The sequence below is a fragment of the Triturus cristatus genome, chromosome 1_2, assembly GCF_964204655.1.
Source record: "Triturus cristatus chromosome 1_2, aTriCri1.1, whole genome shotgun sequence".
Classification (NCBI taxonomy): Eukaryota; Metazoa; Chordata; class Amphibia; order Caudata; family Salamandridae; genus Triturus; species Triturus cristatus.
This window is the reverse complement of record NC_140580.1, coordinates 1,190,808,210-1,190,825,590: the sequence shown is the minus strand read 5'-3', so window position 1 is coordinate 1,190,825,590 and position 17,381 is coordinate 1,190,808,210. Positions and strand designations below refer to the sequence as shown.

General features: G+C 53.6%; 1 protein-coding gene across 1 annotated transcript in view; it reads left to right on the top strand.

Annotated features, from left to right (window-relative positions):
- Nucleotides 1–17,381, top strand: part of ENG (endoglin) — a 379,947-nt gene that overhangs the window by 165,090 nt on the left and 197,476 nt on the right. Inside the window, exon 5 of the mRNA XM_085614141.1 lies at nt 2,884–3,046. Coding sequence (XP_085470267.1) covers nt 2,884–3,046 — 163 coding nt within the window. The remainder of the gene's footprint in view (nt 1–2,883; nt 3,047–17,381) is intronic.

The window sequence follows — 17,381 nt, the reverse complement described above, 5'->3', positions numbered from 1 at the left end:
GGTCTCACACCCCGGGCCCAAGAACGATCCGCATTTTCTACCCCCGATGGCCACTACCACTTCAAAGTTATGCCCTTCGGCATGAAGAATGCCCCAGCTACTTTTCAGCGACTAGTGAACCAGGTCTTGGCGGGGTTCGAGGAGTTCAGCGCCGCCTACCTGGACGATATCGCTGTGTACAGCCGCCACTGGTCCGACCACCTCCACCACCTCCGAGAGGTCCTGCAGGCCCTCCAACGGGCCGGCCTCACAATCAAGGCCAGCAAGTGCCAAATTGGTCAGGGGTCCGTGACCTATCTCGGACACCAGGTGGGAAGCGGTCTGGTGGCCCCTCTGCAACTCAAAATCGCTGCCATCCAGTCCTGGCAGCCCCCAGTCACGCAGACCGAGGTCCGAGCCTTCTTGGGGCTCACCGGCTACTACCGGCGGTTCGTGAGGGACTATGGCAGCATTGTGGGGCCCCTCACGGGACTCACATCCAAAAACCACCCGAAGAAGATCAACTGGACCCCCGACTGTCAAGCGGCCTTCGAGAAGCTGAAAGCCGCCATGTGCACTGCCCCGGTGCTCCAGGCCCCCGACTACAGTCGGGAATTCATCGTACAGACAGATGCCTCCGACCATGGCATCGGGGCGGTCCTCTCCCAGCTGAACTCCGAGGGACTTGACCAACCGGTGGCCTTCATCAGCAGACGCCTCCTGGCCCGAGAACAGCGATGGAGCACCATCGAGAGGGAGGCCTTCGCAGTGGTGTGGGCCCTCAAAAAGCTCCGGCCCTATCTCTTCGGTACCCACTTCCGGGTGCAAACAGATCATCGACCCCTGCAGTGGCTAATGCAGATGCGGGGGGAAAACCCCAAACTATTGCGTTGGTCCATCTCCCTGCAGGGGATGGACTTCACTGTGGAACATCGCCCGGGCCAAGACCACGCCAACGCAGATGGCCTGTCACGCTTTTTCCGCCTCGACGAGGAGAGTCCCCAAGAGGATGGGTGACTCTCCCCGCCTTCAGCTGGGGGGGACGCATGTTGGACAGGCCACATGAAGGGCTTGCTCCCTCCCCGCATGACAGGGCCCGAGCCCCGGCCCCCCAGGTGTTACCCACAGAAACAACCCGCACCCCGTGTCATACGGGACTCCTGCCCCCGGACATCTCTGTATCATGGGGCCGAACCACTACCGGCTTCCTCGCCCGGCCCGGCCGCTATCTTTGACACTGCACCACGAGGCCGCGTGGCCTCAGCTCGACCCTAACCCTGGGCCTGGCCAGGCCCCGACATCCCGGCACCACCATCCACCCAGGAGGTGAACGGACCACTTGGCAGGTCGATGGGAGAAAGAAGTGTCGATGGCTCTCCCCCGCCAGGTGCCGATCGCCCCCCCAGCTCCCCCGGGCGCTGGCTCCACCCCCCTGCTGGGTGTCTGGACTCCCTCACCCCGGACCTCCCAGCCTCCAAGTGCGAGGGGCCGAACATCAAAGGGCGCCAGACCTATAACTGGGGCAGCTCCAGAGCAGGAAGGCAGTTGTATCCTGGAGTCGAGAGACACCGAGAAGAACTCATCCTTGACGGACTACCGGCGCTGCCGTAGCCCTGCCTTGTGAACTATCACTCTGCCTGCTGGCGCTGCCGCGGCCTTCTGCATCCTCCATCCTCGTCGGGACCTGCTGGCGCTGCCGCGGACCGTTGTACCTACCACCTTCATTGGGACCTGCTGGCGCTGCCGCGGACCGTTGTAACTACCACCTTCGTTGGGACCTGCTGGCGCTGCCGCGGCCCGTTGTAACCTCCACCTTCATCGGGACCTGCTGGCGCTGCCGCGGACCGTGTAACGACCACCTTCACCGGGACCTGCTGGCGCTGCCGCGGCCCGTCCAACTAGAACACCGAGCTCGAGGATTGTGAGCTATCCATCATTTCATCGCATCTACCAGATTGGTAACAAGACTGTCCCGCTACCCCCTTTCCCAACCAAGAGACTAGAACCGAGGGGACCCCTGAGTCCTGACCTCCTTGTACCATTCTATCGTACCTAAAGATTGCTTATAAATAACGTTAAAACCTATCTTTGTGTGGTGTACATCTGTGGGGGGGAAGTTACTCGTCTGTACGATCGCTGGAGACGGCTCTCCCCGGAGACCTCTCCCCTTGTCCTCGGCCGACCCTCCCGGTCCGTCTAACAGCGCTCCCTAGGTGGTGCCCTGTCTGTGGGGTGCTCTCAGCGCTCCCTGGGTGGGGTCCTGTCTGTGGGATGTTCTCAGTGCTCCCTGGGTGGGGCACTGTCTGTGGGGTGCTGTTGCCGCTCCCTGGGTGGGGTCCTGTCTGTGGGGTGCTCTCAGCGCTCCCTGGGTGGGGTCCTGTCTGTGGGGTGCTGTGAGCACTCCCTGGGTGGGGCCCTGCCTGTGCGGTGCTGTGAGCACTCCCTTGATGGTGCCCTGTCTGTGGGGCACTGTTGGCTATCCCTGGGTGGGATTCTGTCTGTGGGTGCTGTCGGCCCTCCCTGGGTGGGGTCCTGTCTGTGGGGTGCTCTCAGCGCTCCCTGGGTGGGGCTCTGTCTGTGGGGTGCTGTGAGCACTCCCTGGGTGGTGCCCTGTCTGTGGGGTGCTGTGAGCACTCCCTGGGTGGGGCCCTGTCTGTGGGGTGCTCTTAGCGCTCCCTTGGTGGGGCCCTGTCTGTGGGGTGCTGTGAGCACTCCCTGGGTGGGGGCCTGTCTGTGGGGTGCTCTCAGCGCTCCCTGGGTAGGGCCCTGTCTGTGGGGTGCTGTCAGAGTCTTTCCCGGACGACCCTTTGTGTTTTGGGGGCAGGCAGACACCACCTAGGAACCTCACAGGTTTTGGGGTGCTGTTACTGAGTGTTAACTCTTCACCCGCTTGTGTCTCCACAGATGGCGCCGGCACCGGGTCCTGTGCCCTCCAAGAGGGGTTCAGCCTGAGGGGCGTCTTGGAGTGGGACTCCCATCCTGCAGAGATGATTGGCTGTCAGATCTCCGGAGAGGGGGGCCAGAGGGAGGCCCACGCTGTGATCATCGATGGCCATGAGGAAGTGAGGTACAGAGTGCACAGAGAGTGCGGCATTAACGAGACAGCCAGGCTTCGGAGACTGCAGAGATCGGGGGATCAGAGACTGCAGAGGTCGGGGGTTCAGAGACTGCAGAGGTCAGGGGGTCAGAGAATGCAGAGGTCAGGGGTTCACAGAATTCAGAGGTCAGGGGGTTGGAGACTGCAGAGGTCAGGGGTCAGAGAATGCAGAGGTCATGGGATCAGAGAATGCAGAGGTCAAGGGTTGACAGACTGCAGAGATGGGGGATCAGAGAATGCAGAGGTCAGGCATTCACAGACTGGTCAAACTGGCCAGGAGGCATGTTTGCAGAATGGTGGGAAAAGGGGGGCGTGACCTACGACCACCTCTCGGCAATCCCAGTTTGGGAACTTTTTGGAGGTAACAGGAGGGCTTGCTGGCCCTCAAGGACCCTCAGCATTCAAGGGGACTTCATCCCCCAACTAGTAGTGCGCCAGCAAGTGTGTTTGCGGAATGGTGGCAAAAGGGGGCGTGACCTCATACCACCTCTCACCAATCCCGCTGTGCGGGACTTTTTGGATGTAACAGTAGGGCTTGTAGGCCCCAAGAACCCTCTGGACAAGGGGGCTACATCCACCAACCAGCAGTGCACCAGAAGGCGCGTTTGCAGAGTGGTGGAGAAAGGGGGTGTGTCCTCCCCCGAGTTGCCAGGGTTTTTTAATTTGATTTATTACAGGAGATGGGCTGTGTGGACTGCTTCCTCTGGCCAATTTGGGCCCCACCTGGCCTCTTTTTAATGGTGGAGCGGCGGCGCATGGCCCTTTTACCAGGGCCGAATTAGGACCTAGTTACCCCATCCCACAGAGCGGCCCCACTCCCAAGCCAATGTTGGCCCTGAGGGCCCCCAGGACCCTACCTGTAGTGTGGGTGCTCTGGTCCCACCCGGGGCCCCCACTTTGTACAGTTGGGGAGTGCGGGGGAAGCCTCAAGGCCCTCACGGTACCTGCTGGCACCGAGCGTCCTGCAGGAGCCGGCGTTGCTTTTCCACAGACGGAGCTGCTGAACATGCAGCTCCCGCTGTCCAATAGCAATTCTGTTCCACTTTCAACAAGCGAGAGCATTTTTAATCCTCTCAATTAAAGCAAAGCGGAGTTTGGTATGTCTTAGCAGGAGTGGCACTGCCCCTGCCAAGCCAGAGCAAACTGCAGTGTCGCGGGTTGGTCCCCCTGGGACATTGCAGGAGCCGCCCAGGGGGTAGCAGTCCCCAGGGCCATCTATGGCTCCAGGAGGGGGCCACGTAGCCCCTTTGCATTGCTGAGCGCAGCCTTGGGTAGGTAAAGGGCCCCTGAGCTGGGGGGGGGGGGGTGGGGGGGTAGTGAATATGCAAATTCACTACAAAATTAAATTTAAAAAAACACTTTTAATCCCGGTCTGGTTCCCTGTGGGACCCCCCACCATATCTGGAGGATCAGGGTATTCCTACCCTGCCCCCTTTTCATTATGTTTTACTTTTTTCAATGGGTGGATGCGTGGGAACGCCCACACTCCACGCATGGAACGCCTTCCCAATGTGCCCACACTCCACACATGGAACGCCTTCCCAATGTGCCCACACTCCACGCATTGTACGCATTATTCCCAATGGGTGGATGCGTGGGAACGCCCACACTCCACGCATGGAACGCCTTCCCAATGTGCACACACTCCACCCATGGAATGCATTCCCAATGGGTGGATGCGTGGGAACGCCCCACTCCACCCATAGAACACCTTCCCAATGGGTGGATGCATGGGAACATCCACGCCTGGAACACCTTCCCAATGGTTGGATGCGTGGGAATGCCCACACTCCACCCATAGAACACCTTCCCAATGGGTGGATGCGTGGGAACGTCCACACTCCACGCATGGATCGCCTTCCCAATGGGTGGATGTATGGAAACGCCCACACTCCACCCATAGAACGCCATCCCAATGGGTGGATGCGTGGGAACCACACTCCACCCATAGAACGCCTTCCTAATGGGTGGATGCGTGGGAACACCCACACTCCACCAATAGAACGCCTTCCCAATGGGTGGATGCATGGGAACGCCCACACTCCACGCATGGAACGCCTTCCCAATGGGTGGATGCATGGGAACGCCCACACTCCACGCATGGAACGCCTTCCCAATGTGCCCACACTCCACGCATGGAACGCCTTCCCAATTTGCCCACACTCCACGCATGGAACGCCTTCCCAATGTGCCCACACTCCACCTATAGAACACCTTCCCAATGGGTGGATGCCTGGGAACGCCCACACTCCACGCATGGAACGCCTTCCCAATGGGTGGTTGCTTGGGAACGCCCACACTACACCCACGGAACGTCTTCCCAATTTGTGGATGCATGGGAACACCCACACTGCACGCATGGAATGCATTCCTAATGGGTGGATGCATGGTAACGCCCACACTCCACCCATGGAAAGCCTTCCCAGTGGGTGGATGCGTGGGAACACCCACACTCCATGCATGGAACGCATTCCCAACGGCTGGATGCGTGGGAATGCCCACATCCACGCATGGAACGCATTCCCAACGGCTGGATGCGTGGGAATGCCCACATCCACGCATGGAACGCATTCCCAATGGGTGGATGCGTGGGAACGTCCACACTCCACGCATGGAACACCTTCCCAATGGGTGGATGCATGGGAACATGCCCACGTTCCATGCATGGAACGCCCTCCCAATGGGTGGATGCGTGGGAATGCCCACACTCCACCTGTAGAACACCTTCCCAATGGGTGGATGCGTGGGAACGCACGCACTTCACACGTGGAAGGCCTTCCCAATGGGTGGATGCATGGGAACATGCCCACGCTCCATGCATGGAACGCCTTCCCAATGGGTGGATGCGTGGGAATGCCCACACTCCACCTGTAGAACACCTTCCCAATGGGTGGATGCGTGGGAACGCACGCACTTCACACGTGGAAGGCCTTCCCAATGGGTGGATGCATGGGAACATGCCCACGCTCCATGCATGGAACACCTTCCCAATGGGTGGATGCGTGGGAACGCCCACACTTCACGCGTGGAAGGCCTTCCCAATGGGTGGATGCGTGGAAATGCCCACACTCCACCCGTGGAATGCCTTCCCAATGGGTGGATGCATGGGAACGCCCACACTCCACCCGTGGAATGCCTTCCCAACACAGAGTAGTGCAAGGCTGCGATGGGCATTACCATGCGTCACTCTGGCTTTTCTAAGCCGCAAGCAGTCTGTTGTTTTAGATTCATAGAGGCATCATTATTACATTAGTGGTGCAGAACAGCGCAGCAAGTCACCTTGCGGCGCTGCAACACAGGCAAGGAAAGGGCAGGACTGCGCCCCATTTGAAAGAATATAGCGCATTTATGTCCTTGTCCCTGCTGTGGCGCGGTTTTGGCTGCTTAGCCCCAATGTAGGCACCTCTGCGCCATGGTGCAAGGGTTCCTGTGCTGCATGCAGGATTCTTCGTGTGCTGCAAGGGGCACCTTCCTGCACACAAACAATCCTGAGAGGTGTTTTCCTCTATCGATGTCTGCTGTAGAAAGCAACACACATGGAACGCGACACTAACGAGGAGAAATAAAGCTATTTCTCCCGGCAGATATTTCTCCAGGCAGATATTTTTGGCACATTCCCAGGTTTACCGGTTCTCACAAACCTGGGAATGCGTCAAAAACCATGGGCAGTGCACGGGACCACCCACCGCAATGCCCATGAAACTCCTTCCGATGGGCAGAGTTACGCAACGCAGCGATTTGCGCTGCATTGCTTTACTCCAGACTTATGAAGCCCCTCGGCCACGCAAGGTGGACGTGCACGGCATCATAAATCCGGTTTTGCTTTGCGCCGCGTTTGCACCATGTTGCGTGGTGCAAGTGCGACGCAGCGCGGCTCAGTAATTGCCCATAGGCTTTAAGGCTGCACATTGCACACCGTGTTGGACGAAGAGGGAAAGATGGGTATTTTATCAAACTTATATCACAGTTTTAGTTCTAGAAATCTGAAAACATGCAGGGGATGGAGTAAAGTAGCCGCCGTTGTCTAGACTCCCTTGAACCACACAAGTCATAATAATGTGGTCTGGTTAAACAAGAGTGACCATAGTGACATGATCAGGACAGGCACCAAACATCGTCCACCCACATCACGTCCCCAGAGCTGTCTGTTTTGGAATTGGTGTTTTGAGCCTCTCAAGAGGATGTTCTCCAACATGTTTGACGTTGAGTGAAGAGTGACTGAACTCAGTGACTGATGTCCGACCGCGCACTCGTGTGCAAGAGTCCCTTCTGAGGTCAGAGATGGCTTGGGAGAGCTCCATCGCCAGGGATCGGTGCCTGCATCTTAACACCAGCGGCACCAGGAGGATGAAGGTGATATAAGCCATGCTGTTTGTGCACCTCAGTACTTTTGAGTCATTGAAACTGATACCAGCAAATGCCCTGGGACTTTCCATCGAGGCCCCAAACCGTCCATGCCCTCGAGGGCAGTGCCCAGAACAACTTCAATTATGGCAGAGACCAAAGGAACATAGTGGAGAAGCAAGGAACATGGCAAAGAATCAAGGGACATGGCGGAGAACCAAGGGGCATGGCGGAGAACCAAGGAACATGGCGGAGAACCAAGGGACATGGCAGAGAACCAAGGAACATGGCAGAGATCCAAGGGACATGGCAGAGAACCAAGTAACATGGCAGAGAACCAAGGAACATGGCGGAGAAACAAGGAACATGACAGAGAACCAAGGAACATGGCGGACAACCAAGGAACATGGCGGAGAACCAAGGAACATGACAGAGAACCAAGGGACATGGCGGAGAACCAAGGAACATGGCGGAGAACAAAGGAACATGGCGGAGAACCAAGGGACATGGAGGGAACCAAGGAACATGGCGGAGAACCAAGGGACATGGAGGGAACCAAGGAACATGGAGGGAACCAAGGAACATGGCAGAGAACCAAGGGACATGGAGGGAACCAAGGAACATGGCAGAGAACCAAGGGACATGGCGGAGAACCAAGGGACAAGGCAGAGAACAAAGGAACATGGCGGAGAACCAAGAGACGTAGTGGAGAACCAAGGGAAATTGCAGAGAACAAAGGAAAATGGAAGAGAACAAAGAAACATGTCAGAGAACCGAGAGACATAGTCTACAACAAAGGGACATGGCGGAGAACCGAGGGACATGGCGGAGAACCAAAGTATCTATGGGAAGGAGCGGCCAATGGTTTAGATACTAGACAATCCAGGCCTTGGCTCCAATTCTAGATGGAGACAGACATTTGAGGCGAGAGACAGAGGATCTAAGGCCGAGATTTACTGAGGGCTTTTGTCACCGTTACGTCGTGCAATGCAACACAAGGCAACCCAAGGCAAGACAAGGCAACGCAAGGCAACACACTGCAACACAAGGCAACATAAGACAATGCAAGGCAACACATGGCACCACACGGCAACACAAGGCAATCCAAGGCAAGGCAAGCTTATGTCAAATTTACCAAGCAAAGGAAGTCCACCTTGTAAGAAGCAGTGTTGCTTGGTAAATCTAGAGTGACGCAAGGCAGCGCACGTCACTGCGTTGTGTTACTTTACATTGGAGAGGCACTCAATGGATGGAGCATGGACGTTCCCACCTGTGAGAAGGTGGCCTGATATATGCTGTCCACTAGTTCTAGTGGGCACCTTGTATCAGTCCAAACAACCCCTTATTGTGAATGGTTAAAGACAACGTTATATGAAAGCTATCCTAGTGGTAGCTATGGAGAGCAGCCATCAGGCTAAGTCTTGAAGGAGTGTAAAGCTGCTTGTTTTACCAGTCTGTGATCTCTTGAATGATCAAATGAAAGGACAACCACACCAGGTATATATTTAAAATATATGTATTTAAGATAAAACACACCCCTCTAGTCTCTTTATGAGACTGGAGTTCGAAGTACTTTAGTTGCAAGTGATTAAGCATCAGTAAAAGCACAAATACACGTTTGGGCCCTAGGGGCGTACCAAACCATATACCAAAAATGTGGTATAAGAACCACGACTGGAACAGGCACTAGGCCCATTGCCTCTAGAATCGCTGGTACCCCAAGGAACCACCCAAGGTAGTGACACAGGGGACCCACGGGAGTTGTATGCAGTGTGAAAACACAACCGCGGGTTCCTATTATCTTCTATGGACAATGTCGAGGTTGGAAATTTAAAGATTAGGGATACTTCTTATCGAGTCTGGACCAAACCCTTTTGGACTTAAGAAGTTCTAGGGCTAGCACCCACGGGAGCACCGGAGTACTCGAGTTACCTCACCCAGGGAAGCCGGGTGCATAGGTGTCTTTTGGTGTCGGGTCGCGTCATCGATTTCAATGGAAGCCTGCAAAGAACTGCTGCTGCCGGGAAAAGAAGAAGTGTCTGAAGAGATCCAAGCCTGGATCTAGGATGTAAGGAACCTGAAAGCAGAGGGGACAGAGTCTGGGTCACTAGCCAGTGACCGAGGGCAGGATGGACCAATGCCCACAGATGTCGGGTGCTTCAGGTGAGTTGATGGGTGTCTTGACTCTTCAGCCACGAGGTCCAGGAGGCGTCGACGAAGTCCATGAGCCGGATTCAAGCTGGCCCACGAAGTCTGTCGAGTGCTGCGGTGTCGGCGATCAGATTGGACCCAACAAGCCATGGCAACGGCAAGTCACTGGAATTCAAAGAAAGGACTGCGGTGCAGACCAGCAAGGTCTGGGAGACTCACCCAGCGAGGGTAAGTCAGGGCACGTCTGGAGCAACCAGGTAAGTCCAATCAGAAAAGGAGTCGCCTTCGTGGGGACCTGCTAGCCAACGGGCTAGTGATCGCAAAGGACCGTCAAGCGGTCGCACTTGAAGCTGGCCCACGGGTCACTCGTGGAGTGGAGGCCAACAGTCTTCGATGCAGGAGGTGCTCAAGGCTGGGGCTACTCGGAGCCCAAAGCACAACTTCGAGGAGGACCAGGAAGATAGTGTTGCTGCAAAAGTTCACGGTGTCCAGGGGTCACGGTTCCACATAACCCATGATAGCCACGGGCCCCAGCTTTGCTGTGGACTCAGGGTAGCCTCGGGGAAGTCTGGAAATCTACCTCTGGGGATGCAGAGACTTTGGCGTCAGGCGGGAGCTTCAGAATTGCAGACCGGTCAGTTATTTCTTTGGTGCCTGCCAAGCAGGGGAGTCACTCCTTGACCCTAAGGGAGATTTCTTCAGTCTTCTAGTCAGGATAGAACGTCGAAAGTCCAGGATGTACGTTGCATAGTTTCATCCAGGGTAATCTAAAGTCCTAGGGACTGGATTCCTATACTTATACTAAGTTTAGGGGATGGACTAACTCTAAGGCCCCACCTATGGGTGGGCCAGGAAAGAGGGGTGGTTACACCCATTTCCTTTGTCCAGTTTCGTGCCAGAGCAGGGGCAGGTAGCCCCTGCAACCGGTTTGAACTGGAGTATGCACAGGGGCACCAAATGTGCCCCCAGTGCAGGACTTCAAGCACCAGAGCGTGCTCCCGCCCAGCCCCAATACACATCAGCCTGTCTGGGGAGGTGGGGACACCTCCCCTCGACAGGAAACATATTGTCCAGGCCTCCCCTGCCGGAGTTTCGGTCAGCAGCAGGAGGCCAGACCCGTGTCTGTGGCAGAGGCATCCATTTTGTGATGCCAGGGCTCAGGAAAGTCCTACCAGGTTTAGCCAGTGTGAACATGTCTCTCCATCTAGAAGGGTGGAATGCTACCCCCGCCACCAGAACTGGCGGGGGGGTAGTATTCCAAGATGTTTGACACCAAACACGACATGTTTTGATGCAGCCATCCAAAGTTAGCATTTACCGCGAGGTTATAATGCACTTAAGAGTATATGGTATGGCGTATCACAGAACAGCCATAAGGAAGTATTTCCGAATGCTGCGGAGGGGCTCAGCTCATGCTTGGGCGCCCTCTCACATAAAACCAAGCACTCTGCCTTCACGATTGTCAAGGCCTGCCATAGGAGTGGCTTATAGGTTTATATGTGTCTGTATAAGGTAGTGATATAGGTAGCATATACCACTGTAAGGGGTGCAAGCACACCCTTACCCAGGCTGCAGTAGCAGACCCGTGGTGCCATTTTGGAGTGCTTCCCAGGGGTGGCATAATACATGCTTCAGACCCTGGTAGGCCTCTGAGGTACCTATGCCCTAGGTACATAGTATACCATATACTAGGGGCTTATAAGGCACTCCAGAATCCAATTTGATATGTACCTAATGTACATGTAAACCATTTTAGAGAGGAAGCAGCTAGGCTGTGGTCCTGATTAGCAGGGCCACAGCCAGACTAAGGTCGAAAAACAGTGAAACCCCAGCAAAATGTTGGGTACCCATGTGAAGCAGACCCTACTCTCCTACACAACGCATCCACCCATTGGGAAGGCGTTCCATGGATGGTGCATGGATGTTCCCAAGCATCCACCCATGCTTTTGATGCATCGGTGATGCGTTCCCAGAGTCACAAAGACCAGTACACCTGGGAGCGCTTCAAGTGGTGCACCTCCCCAGGGGAGGCCGAAGGAGGACAGTTGTTACCTCTCTCCTTGTGATCCACATAGAAAGAGGACTGTGCCTCTGAGGATTGTTTTTGTGCAGGAAGGTGTATCGCAGGCACCATCACACCAGGCGCCAGGCGGGTATTCACTGCTGGTGCAATAAATGATGGTGAAGCAGGATGTTGAACCAGACATTACAGAGGCTCCTGTGACGATGAACTGGCACCCAACCCCCAAAGGCACGTCTTGACATTTGGGGTTACCATGGAAATTGCTGGCATTCTTCAGGACATTCTTGGCATGGGGCACCTTTGGCAACACAACTGATGTACTTCTTTTGTAAAGGAAGGGGAACCATGACAACACGCCGGCCCTGGGGTCATTTTTGGGATAAGGGCCAGGGCATTTATAGTAAAATTCTGTCACAGGCATATCGTATGTAGTTTTTGGCTTGAAGGTCACCGATGATAAAATGCTGGCCCCTGCATGGTGGAAGTAATTTGTGGTATGGGGGCTCCTTTTGCAAGACATGGGATCAGCTGATGGGGTGGGTCAGGTGTCGTTGTCTCCGCGCCCTCTGCCTTTCAGGACCTATGGATTTTTAGCAGATTTATATGAAAACTTGTGGTTTAAAATGCATTTTCTGACCCCTATTTATATGAAAACGTTCTCGGGAGACCCCCGCTTCCTCCCCAAGGCCCCTCTATAGGCCCTTCTCATTTGCTTTCCTCATTCCCTACTATTCATGCAGAATTATGCCCCCCACTTTCAAAGATCATATCAGCCCCGTATAATAAATGGTTTCTAAAGTATGCATTTATCTGTCGTACAGTTATTATAATCACGCAAATATGAAATTCAACCATGTCAATTATCCTGGTGTCCCCAGGATTAGGGTGATGTGACATCACTTTATGAGAAGATTTGGAAGTCATAGGTCATTTGAGGTCACTTCCTGTGATGTCATTAAGGTGAAAGGGTGTGTGATGAAACAAACTGCTACCACTGGCATTTTGGTGAATTGACGTCCATGGTCTCAGAAAAGGCTATTGCGATGATTCTGCACAAGTCCCAGCCATGCACACTGCAGAGATTGTGAAATGGTGATGTGCACAGACAATGACTTCTCCTAAGTGCATAATGTGCTACAGTGACAGCCAAGGGCAGTGTGTGTTGTGCAGCAGTGATGGCGACGGACAGTGCATGTTGTGCAGTAGTGAGGGCCACGGACAGTATGTGTTGTGTATCAGTGATGGCCACGGACAGTGCGTGTTGTGCAGCAATGATGGCAGAGGACTGTGCATGTCGTGCAGCAGTGAGGGCCACGGACAGTGCGTGTTGTGCATCAGTGATGGCGACGGACAGTATGTGTTGTGCATCAGTGATGGCCACACACAGTGCGTGTCGTGCATCAGTGATGAAATGAAATGAAATGAAATGAAAAAAGTATTTGATTAAGCGCACTGCGGCCAAGCGGCTTCCTGGCGCTGGTAGCAAGAGCAACAGTCACAGAAACAGCCCGAAGGAGTTAGCCGGAGTACGCCTGAGAAAACAGAAAAGTTTTCAAAGATTTACGAAAATGGGAATAAATGGGAATGGATCGCATGGACAGGGGAAGGCTATTCCAGAAACGGGGGGCCAAAACAGAAAAGCGTGTGCCTCCAGTTCTGGTTTTGCGGAAACGGGGGACATTAAGAAGGGCCAAAGATGAAGAGCGGAGAGTGCGAACCGGAGTGTGAGAAGAAATAAGGGAACATATGAATGCAGGAGCAGAGCGGGCAAGGGCCAAAAAAACCAGACAACCCATTTTAAAAAGAGAACGCTGAAGAACAGGGAGCCAGTGAAGAGACCTGAGGACGGGAGTGATATGATGGGTTTTGGGAAGGTGAAAAATGAGACGGGCGGCCTGGTTCTGAATAGCTTGCAAGCGGCGTGATTCGTAGGCTGGGATGCCCACGTACAAGCTATTCCCGTAGTCAAGACGGGAGGTAATCAGGGCCGTGATGATGATTTTGAGTGCCTCTGAGGAAAAGAAGCGGGAGATCTTTCGAATAAGGCGAAGGGATAGAAAGCAAGAGGAAACAACAGAGCTGATTTGTGCATGCATGGAGAGATCATGACTGACCTGAATACCCAGAGTTCTGACTGAGGAGACGGGAGTGGGAAGAGGGCCAAAAGAAGAGGGCCAAAAAGCAGAAGACCAGGGGCTGGAAGAGCCGCCCGTCAAGACCAACTCGGTCTTGTCCGGGTTAAGCTTGAGATGGTTGGAGCTCATCCAATCCGAGATAAAGACCAAGGTAGAGCGAAATTTAGAAGAAGACAGAGATGAAGAGGAAAGATCAAAGACAAGCTGGAGGTCGTCCGCATAGTTGTACACGGAGACCCCCTGAGCAAGAAGAGCGGAGATAAGAGGGTGAATGTATAGATTAAATAGCAGAGGAGAAAGAGAGGAACCTTGGGGAACACCACAGGAAACCAAGCGGGGGGGAGCAGAAAAGCCAGACAGGTGAACAGCCTGAGAGCGGCCAGAGAGAAAGGAGGCAAGCCAAGAGAAAGCAAGGCCCCGAATGCCCGCTGCGCTGACACGGTCAAGAAGGATGGAATGGTCGACCGTGTCAAACGCAGCGGATAGATCAAGGAGAACCAGGGCTTGAGGAAGAGAGGAATCAGCCTTAAGTTTCAGCTCATCGAGGACAGCCAAAACCACTGACTCAGTGGAGTGGCCTCGACGAAAGCCTGCCTGATGAGAGGCCAGGACATGGTTCTCCTCAATGTAAGCAGAGAGGCAAGAGGTGACATAGCTCTCTAAGACCTTGCCAAGATAGGGAAGAAGGGAAATAGGCCTGAAGTTAGAGGGAAGTGAAGGGTCAAGGCCAGGTTTTTTTAAAATGGGCAGGACAATAGCGGTTTTGAAGAAAGAGGGGACTAAGCCCAAGGCAAGAGAAGCATTAAGGAAAGAAAGAGGGGGAGAAGGACAGTTGGTGAATAGAGCTCTTAAAATCCGGGCCGGAGCGCAGTCAGCTGGAGAGCCTGACTTGATCTTAGCGAGCAGAGTAAGAAATGTGTCCGAAGAAATAGGGGGAAAAGAATCAAAAGTAGAAGAAAGAACCGAAAAAGGGGAAGTAGGAGTAGGGGGAGGGAGCAAGGGGATGTTGGCTTTAATCTTAATGATCTTCTCGATGAAGAATTCATTAAGCGAAGAGCAGAGGTCTTGAGAAGGGAAAGGAGTGGAGTTGGTACGATTCGAGAAAGCCAGATCTTTGACCAAGGAGAAAATCTCCTTGGATTTATTGGCAGAGAGAGCCACTTTCTCAGAAAAGTAGTTGGTTTTGGCCAAGAGGACGGCCCGCTTGTATTCCAGTGATGGTGACAGACAGTGCGTGTTGTGCATCAGTGATGGCGACGGACAGTGCGTGTTGTGCATCAGTGATGGCCACGGACAGTGCATGTTGTGCATCAGTGATGGCCACGGACAGTGCGTGTCGTGCAGCAGTGATGGCGACGGACAATGCATGTTGTGCAGCAGTGATGGCCATGGAAAGTGCATGTTGTGCATCAGTGATTTTTGGACTTGGACCTTTTTGCAGGGTCATCCCTGAACTTTTTGCCTTCCTCCTATATTTTTTCTGACCTGTTGTTGGCTGTTTTATGACTCTGGGCACTTTACCACTGCTGATCAGTGCTAAAGTGCATATGCTCTCCCTATTGTAAATTATTGTTCAAATTAATGATTCCATGATTGGTTGGTTTGGTTTACCTGTCAGACCCTAGTACAGTGCACCAGGAGTGCCCAGGGCTGGTAAATCCAAATACTGCTGGTGGGCTTGCAGCACTGGTTGTGCCACCCACAGAAGCAGCCTGCAAAAGTGTGTCTAAGGTCTGCCATTGCAGAGCCTGCGTGCAGTCTGGTACTGTCATGCTGACTGGGCAAGTGCACAGACTTTCCAGTCCCCAAACCTTCCCTTTTCTTCATATCAGACACCCTTATGGTAGGCCCAAGGGCAGGGTGCATTGTAAGGATAAGGTAGGACACGTCCTGGTGTGTGTGGCATGTTCTAATAGTGAATTACAGCCATTTTCGTTTTTCACTATTGCAAGGCTACCTGTTCTCCATAGGCCAGAATGGGCAGTTTGGTTATTACATCTTATAATCTTAACTGACTCAGAGAACATGGTAGAAATTCGAATTTAGTATGCCTGAACTCAGGATGATAAAATACATCTTTTTGTGAAGTTGGTTTTAACATTCGGTGTTTGAAAATACTACTTTTAGAAAGTAGGTATTTTCTTGTCTAACCATTCAAACCTGCCTCTGCTAGGCTGTGTATTCCGTTGTCTGGTTTCTGTGAGTGACAGGGCTGGGGGATTCCAGGAGACAGGGTGAGGTGTCCCAGTGGTGAATAGAGAGATCTGCATCTAGATGGGTAGGAGGAGTTGCACCTGGGACCTGGATAGGGCTGTGCCTTCCCTCCACAATGCTGGCTCCACCTCCTGTGGTGTGTCTGATGTCTCTGCCCTGCACAGTGAATGAAGAGAAGGAATCCTGTCAACAAAGTGTTCCAGGGCTGTACTTGCCTTCCACAATTCTGGCTCCACCTCCTGTGGGGCGTCTGATGTTTCTGCCCTATACTGTGGAAGGAAAGGAGAAGTCTGGTAAACAGAGTGCTCAGGAACTGGTTTGGACTGGGCAAAGGCCCCTCTGCCCTCAGAGAACAAAGGATTTTGGGGTATAGGTATTGGGACCCTGATCCCAAGAATTTAGATCACTTTGGGAAAACAAGAAGAACCTCTGCTGAGGGAGGAACCAGAAGATGCTGAGGAGGAAACTATCCCTGAAACTGGGGGATTGGCCTGCAGTGGTTGCCTTACTGCCAAAGAGAGGAGAAAGGAACTTAGTGTGTACTTTTGCTCAACTTGTGAAGGATCTCCAAAGGTTTGGAAAAGAGCTTGCCTCCTGCTGAAGTCTCAGGAACAACAGACTTCACCCCCCAGCTCCCTAGAGTTCTTTGGATGTGCCTGATGCTGTTGTTGGGCCTTCTGAGGAACTGCGTGTCGCAAGGAGCTGGAAGCGCCACTCAAGAAGGAGAAGCGTGCCGCCGTCGGAGCTGTTGTCGTCGCATCTCGTAAAGTGTGTCGCCGCTGCAGCATCGTATCGAGCGGAAGCGTCTCGCCTCATCCAGGAAGTGTCTCGCAACGCCGAAGAAGAGTGTCGCCATCGAAGCCATCGCAGCTGACGCATTGTACTGCATCAAGAGAAGAGTCTCACATCGAGGAAGAAGCGTGTCGCCATCGCAGCCATCGTAGTTGTCGCATTGCACCGCATCAAGAAAAGCGCCTCGCATCCACAGAGAAGCGTGCCGCCGTCGGAGCTGCTGTTGTCATATCGCGTAAAGGGGTGTCGCAGCTGCAACATCGCATCGAGCGAAAGCGTCTCGCAAACGTCGGAGAAGAGTGTCGCTGCCAAGGCCGCTGTCGTCGCATTGCGTAAAGTGTGTCGCCGCTGCAGCTGAAGCATCGAGTCGAGTCTTCTCGCAACATCGGAGAAGTGTGCCGCATCTGGAAGATCTTCACGTCTTTATTTCTTTGCACCAAAATCTTCAATGCATCAACATCGTTGCAACACTTTCGTTGCCCTGCGTGTCGCATCTAAAAGGTACATTGACTTAAAGTGTCGCATTTAAGAACTAAAGAGAACTAAGCAAAATTCTACCATCTAAAGTAACAGTATTGTGTGTTTTTGTCGTTTAATGGTCTTGTGGTAAATCTCTATAAAGAATACTTATTTTTGATATAAAACC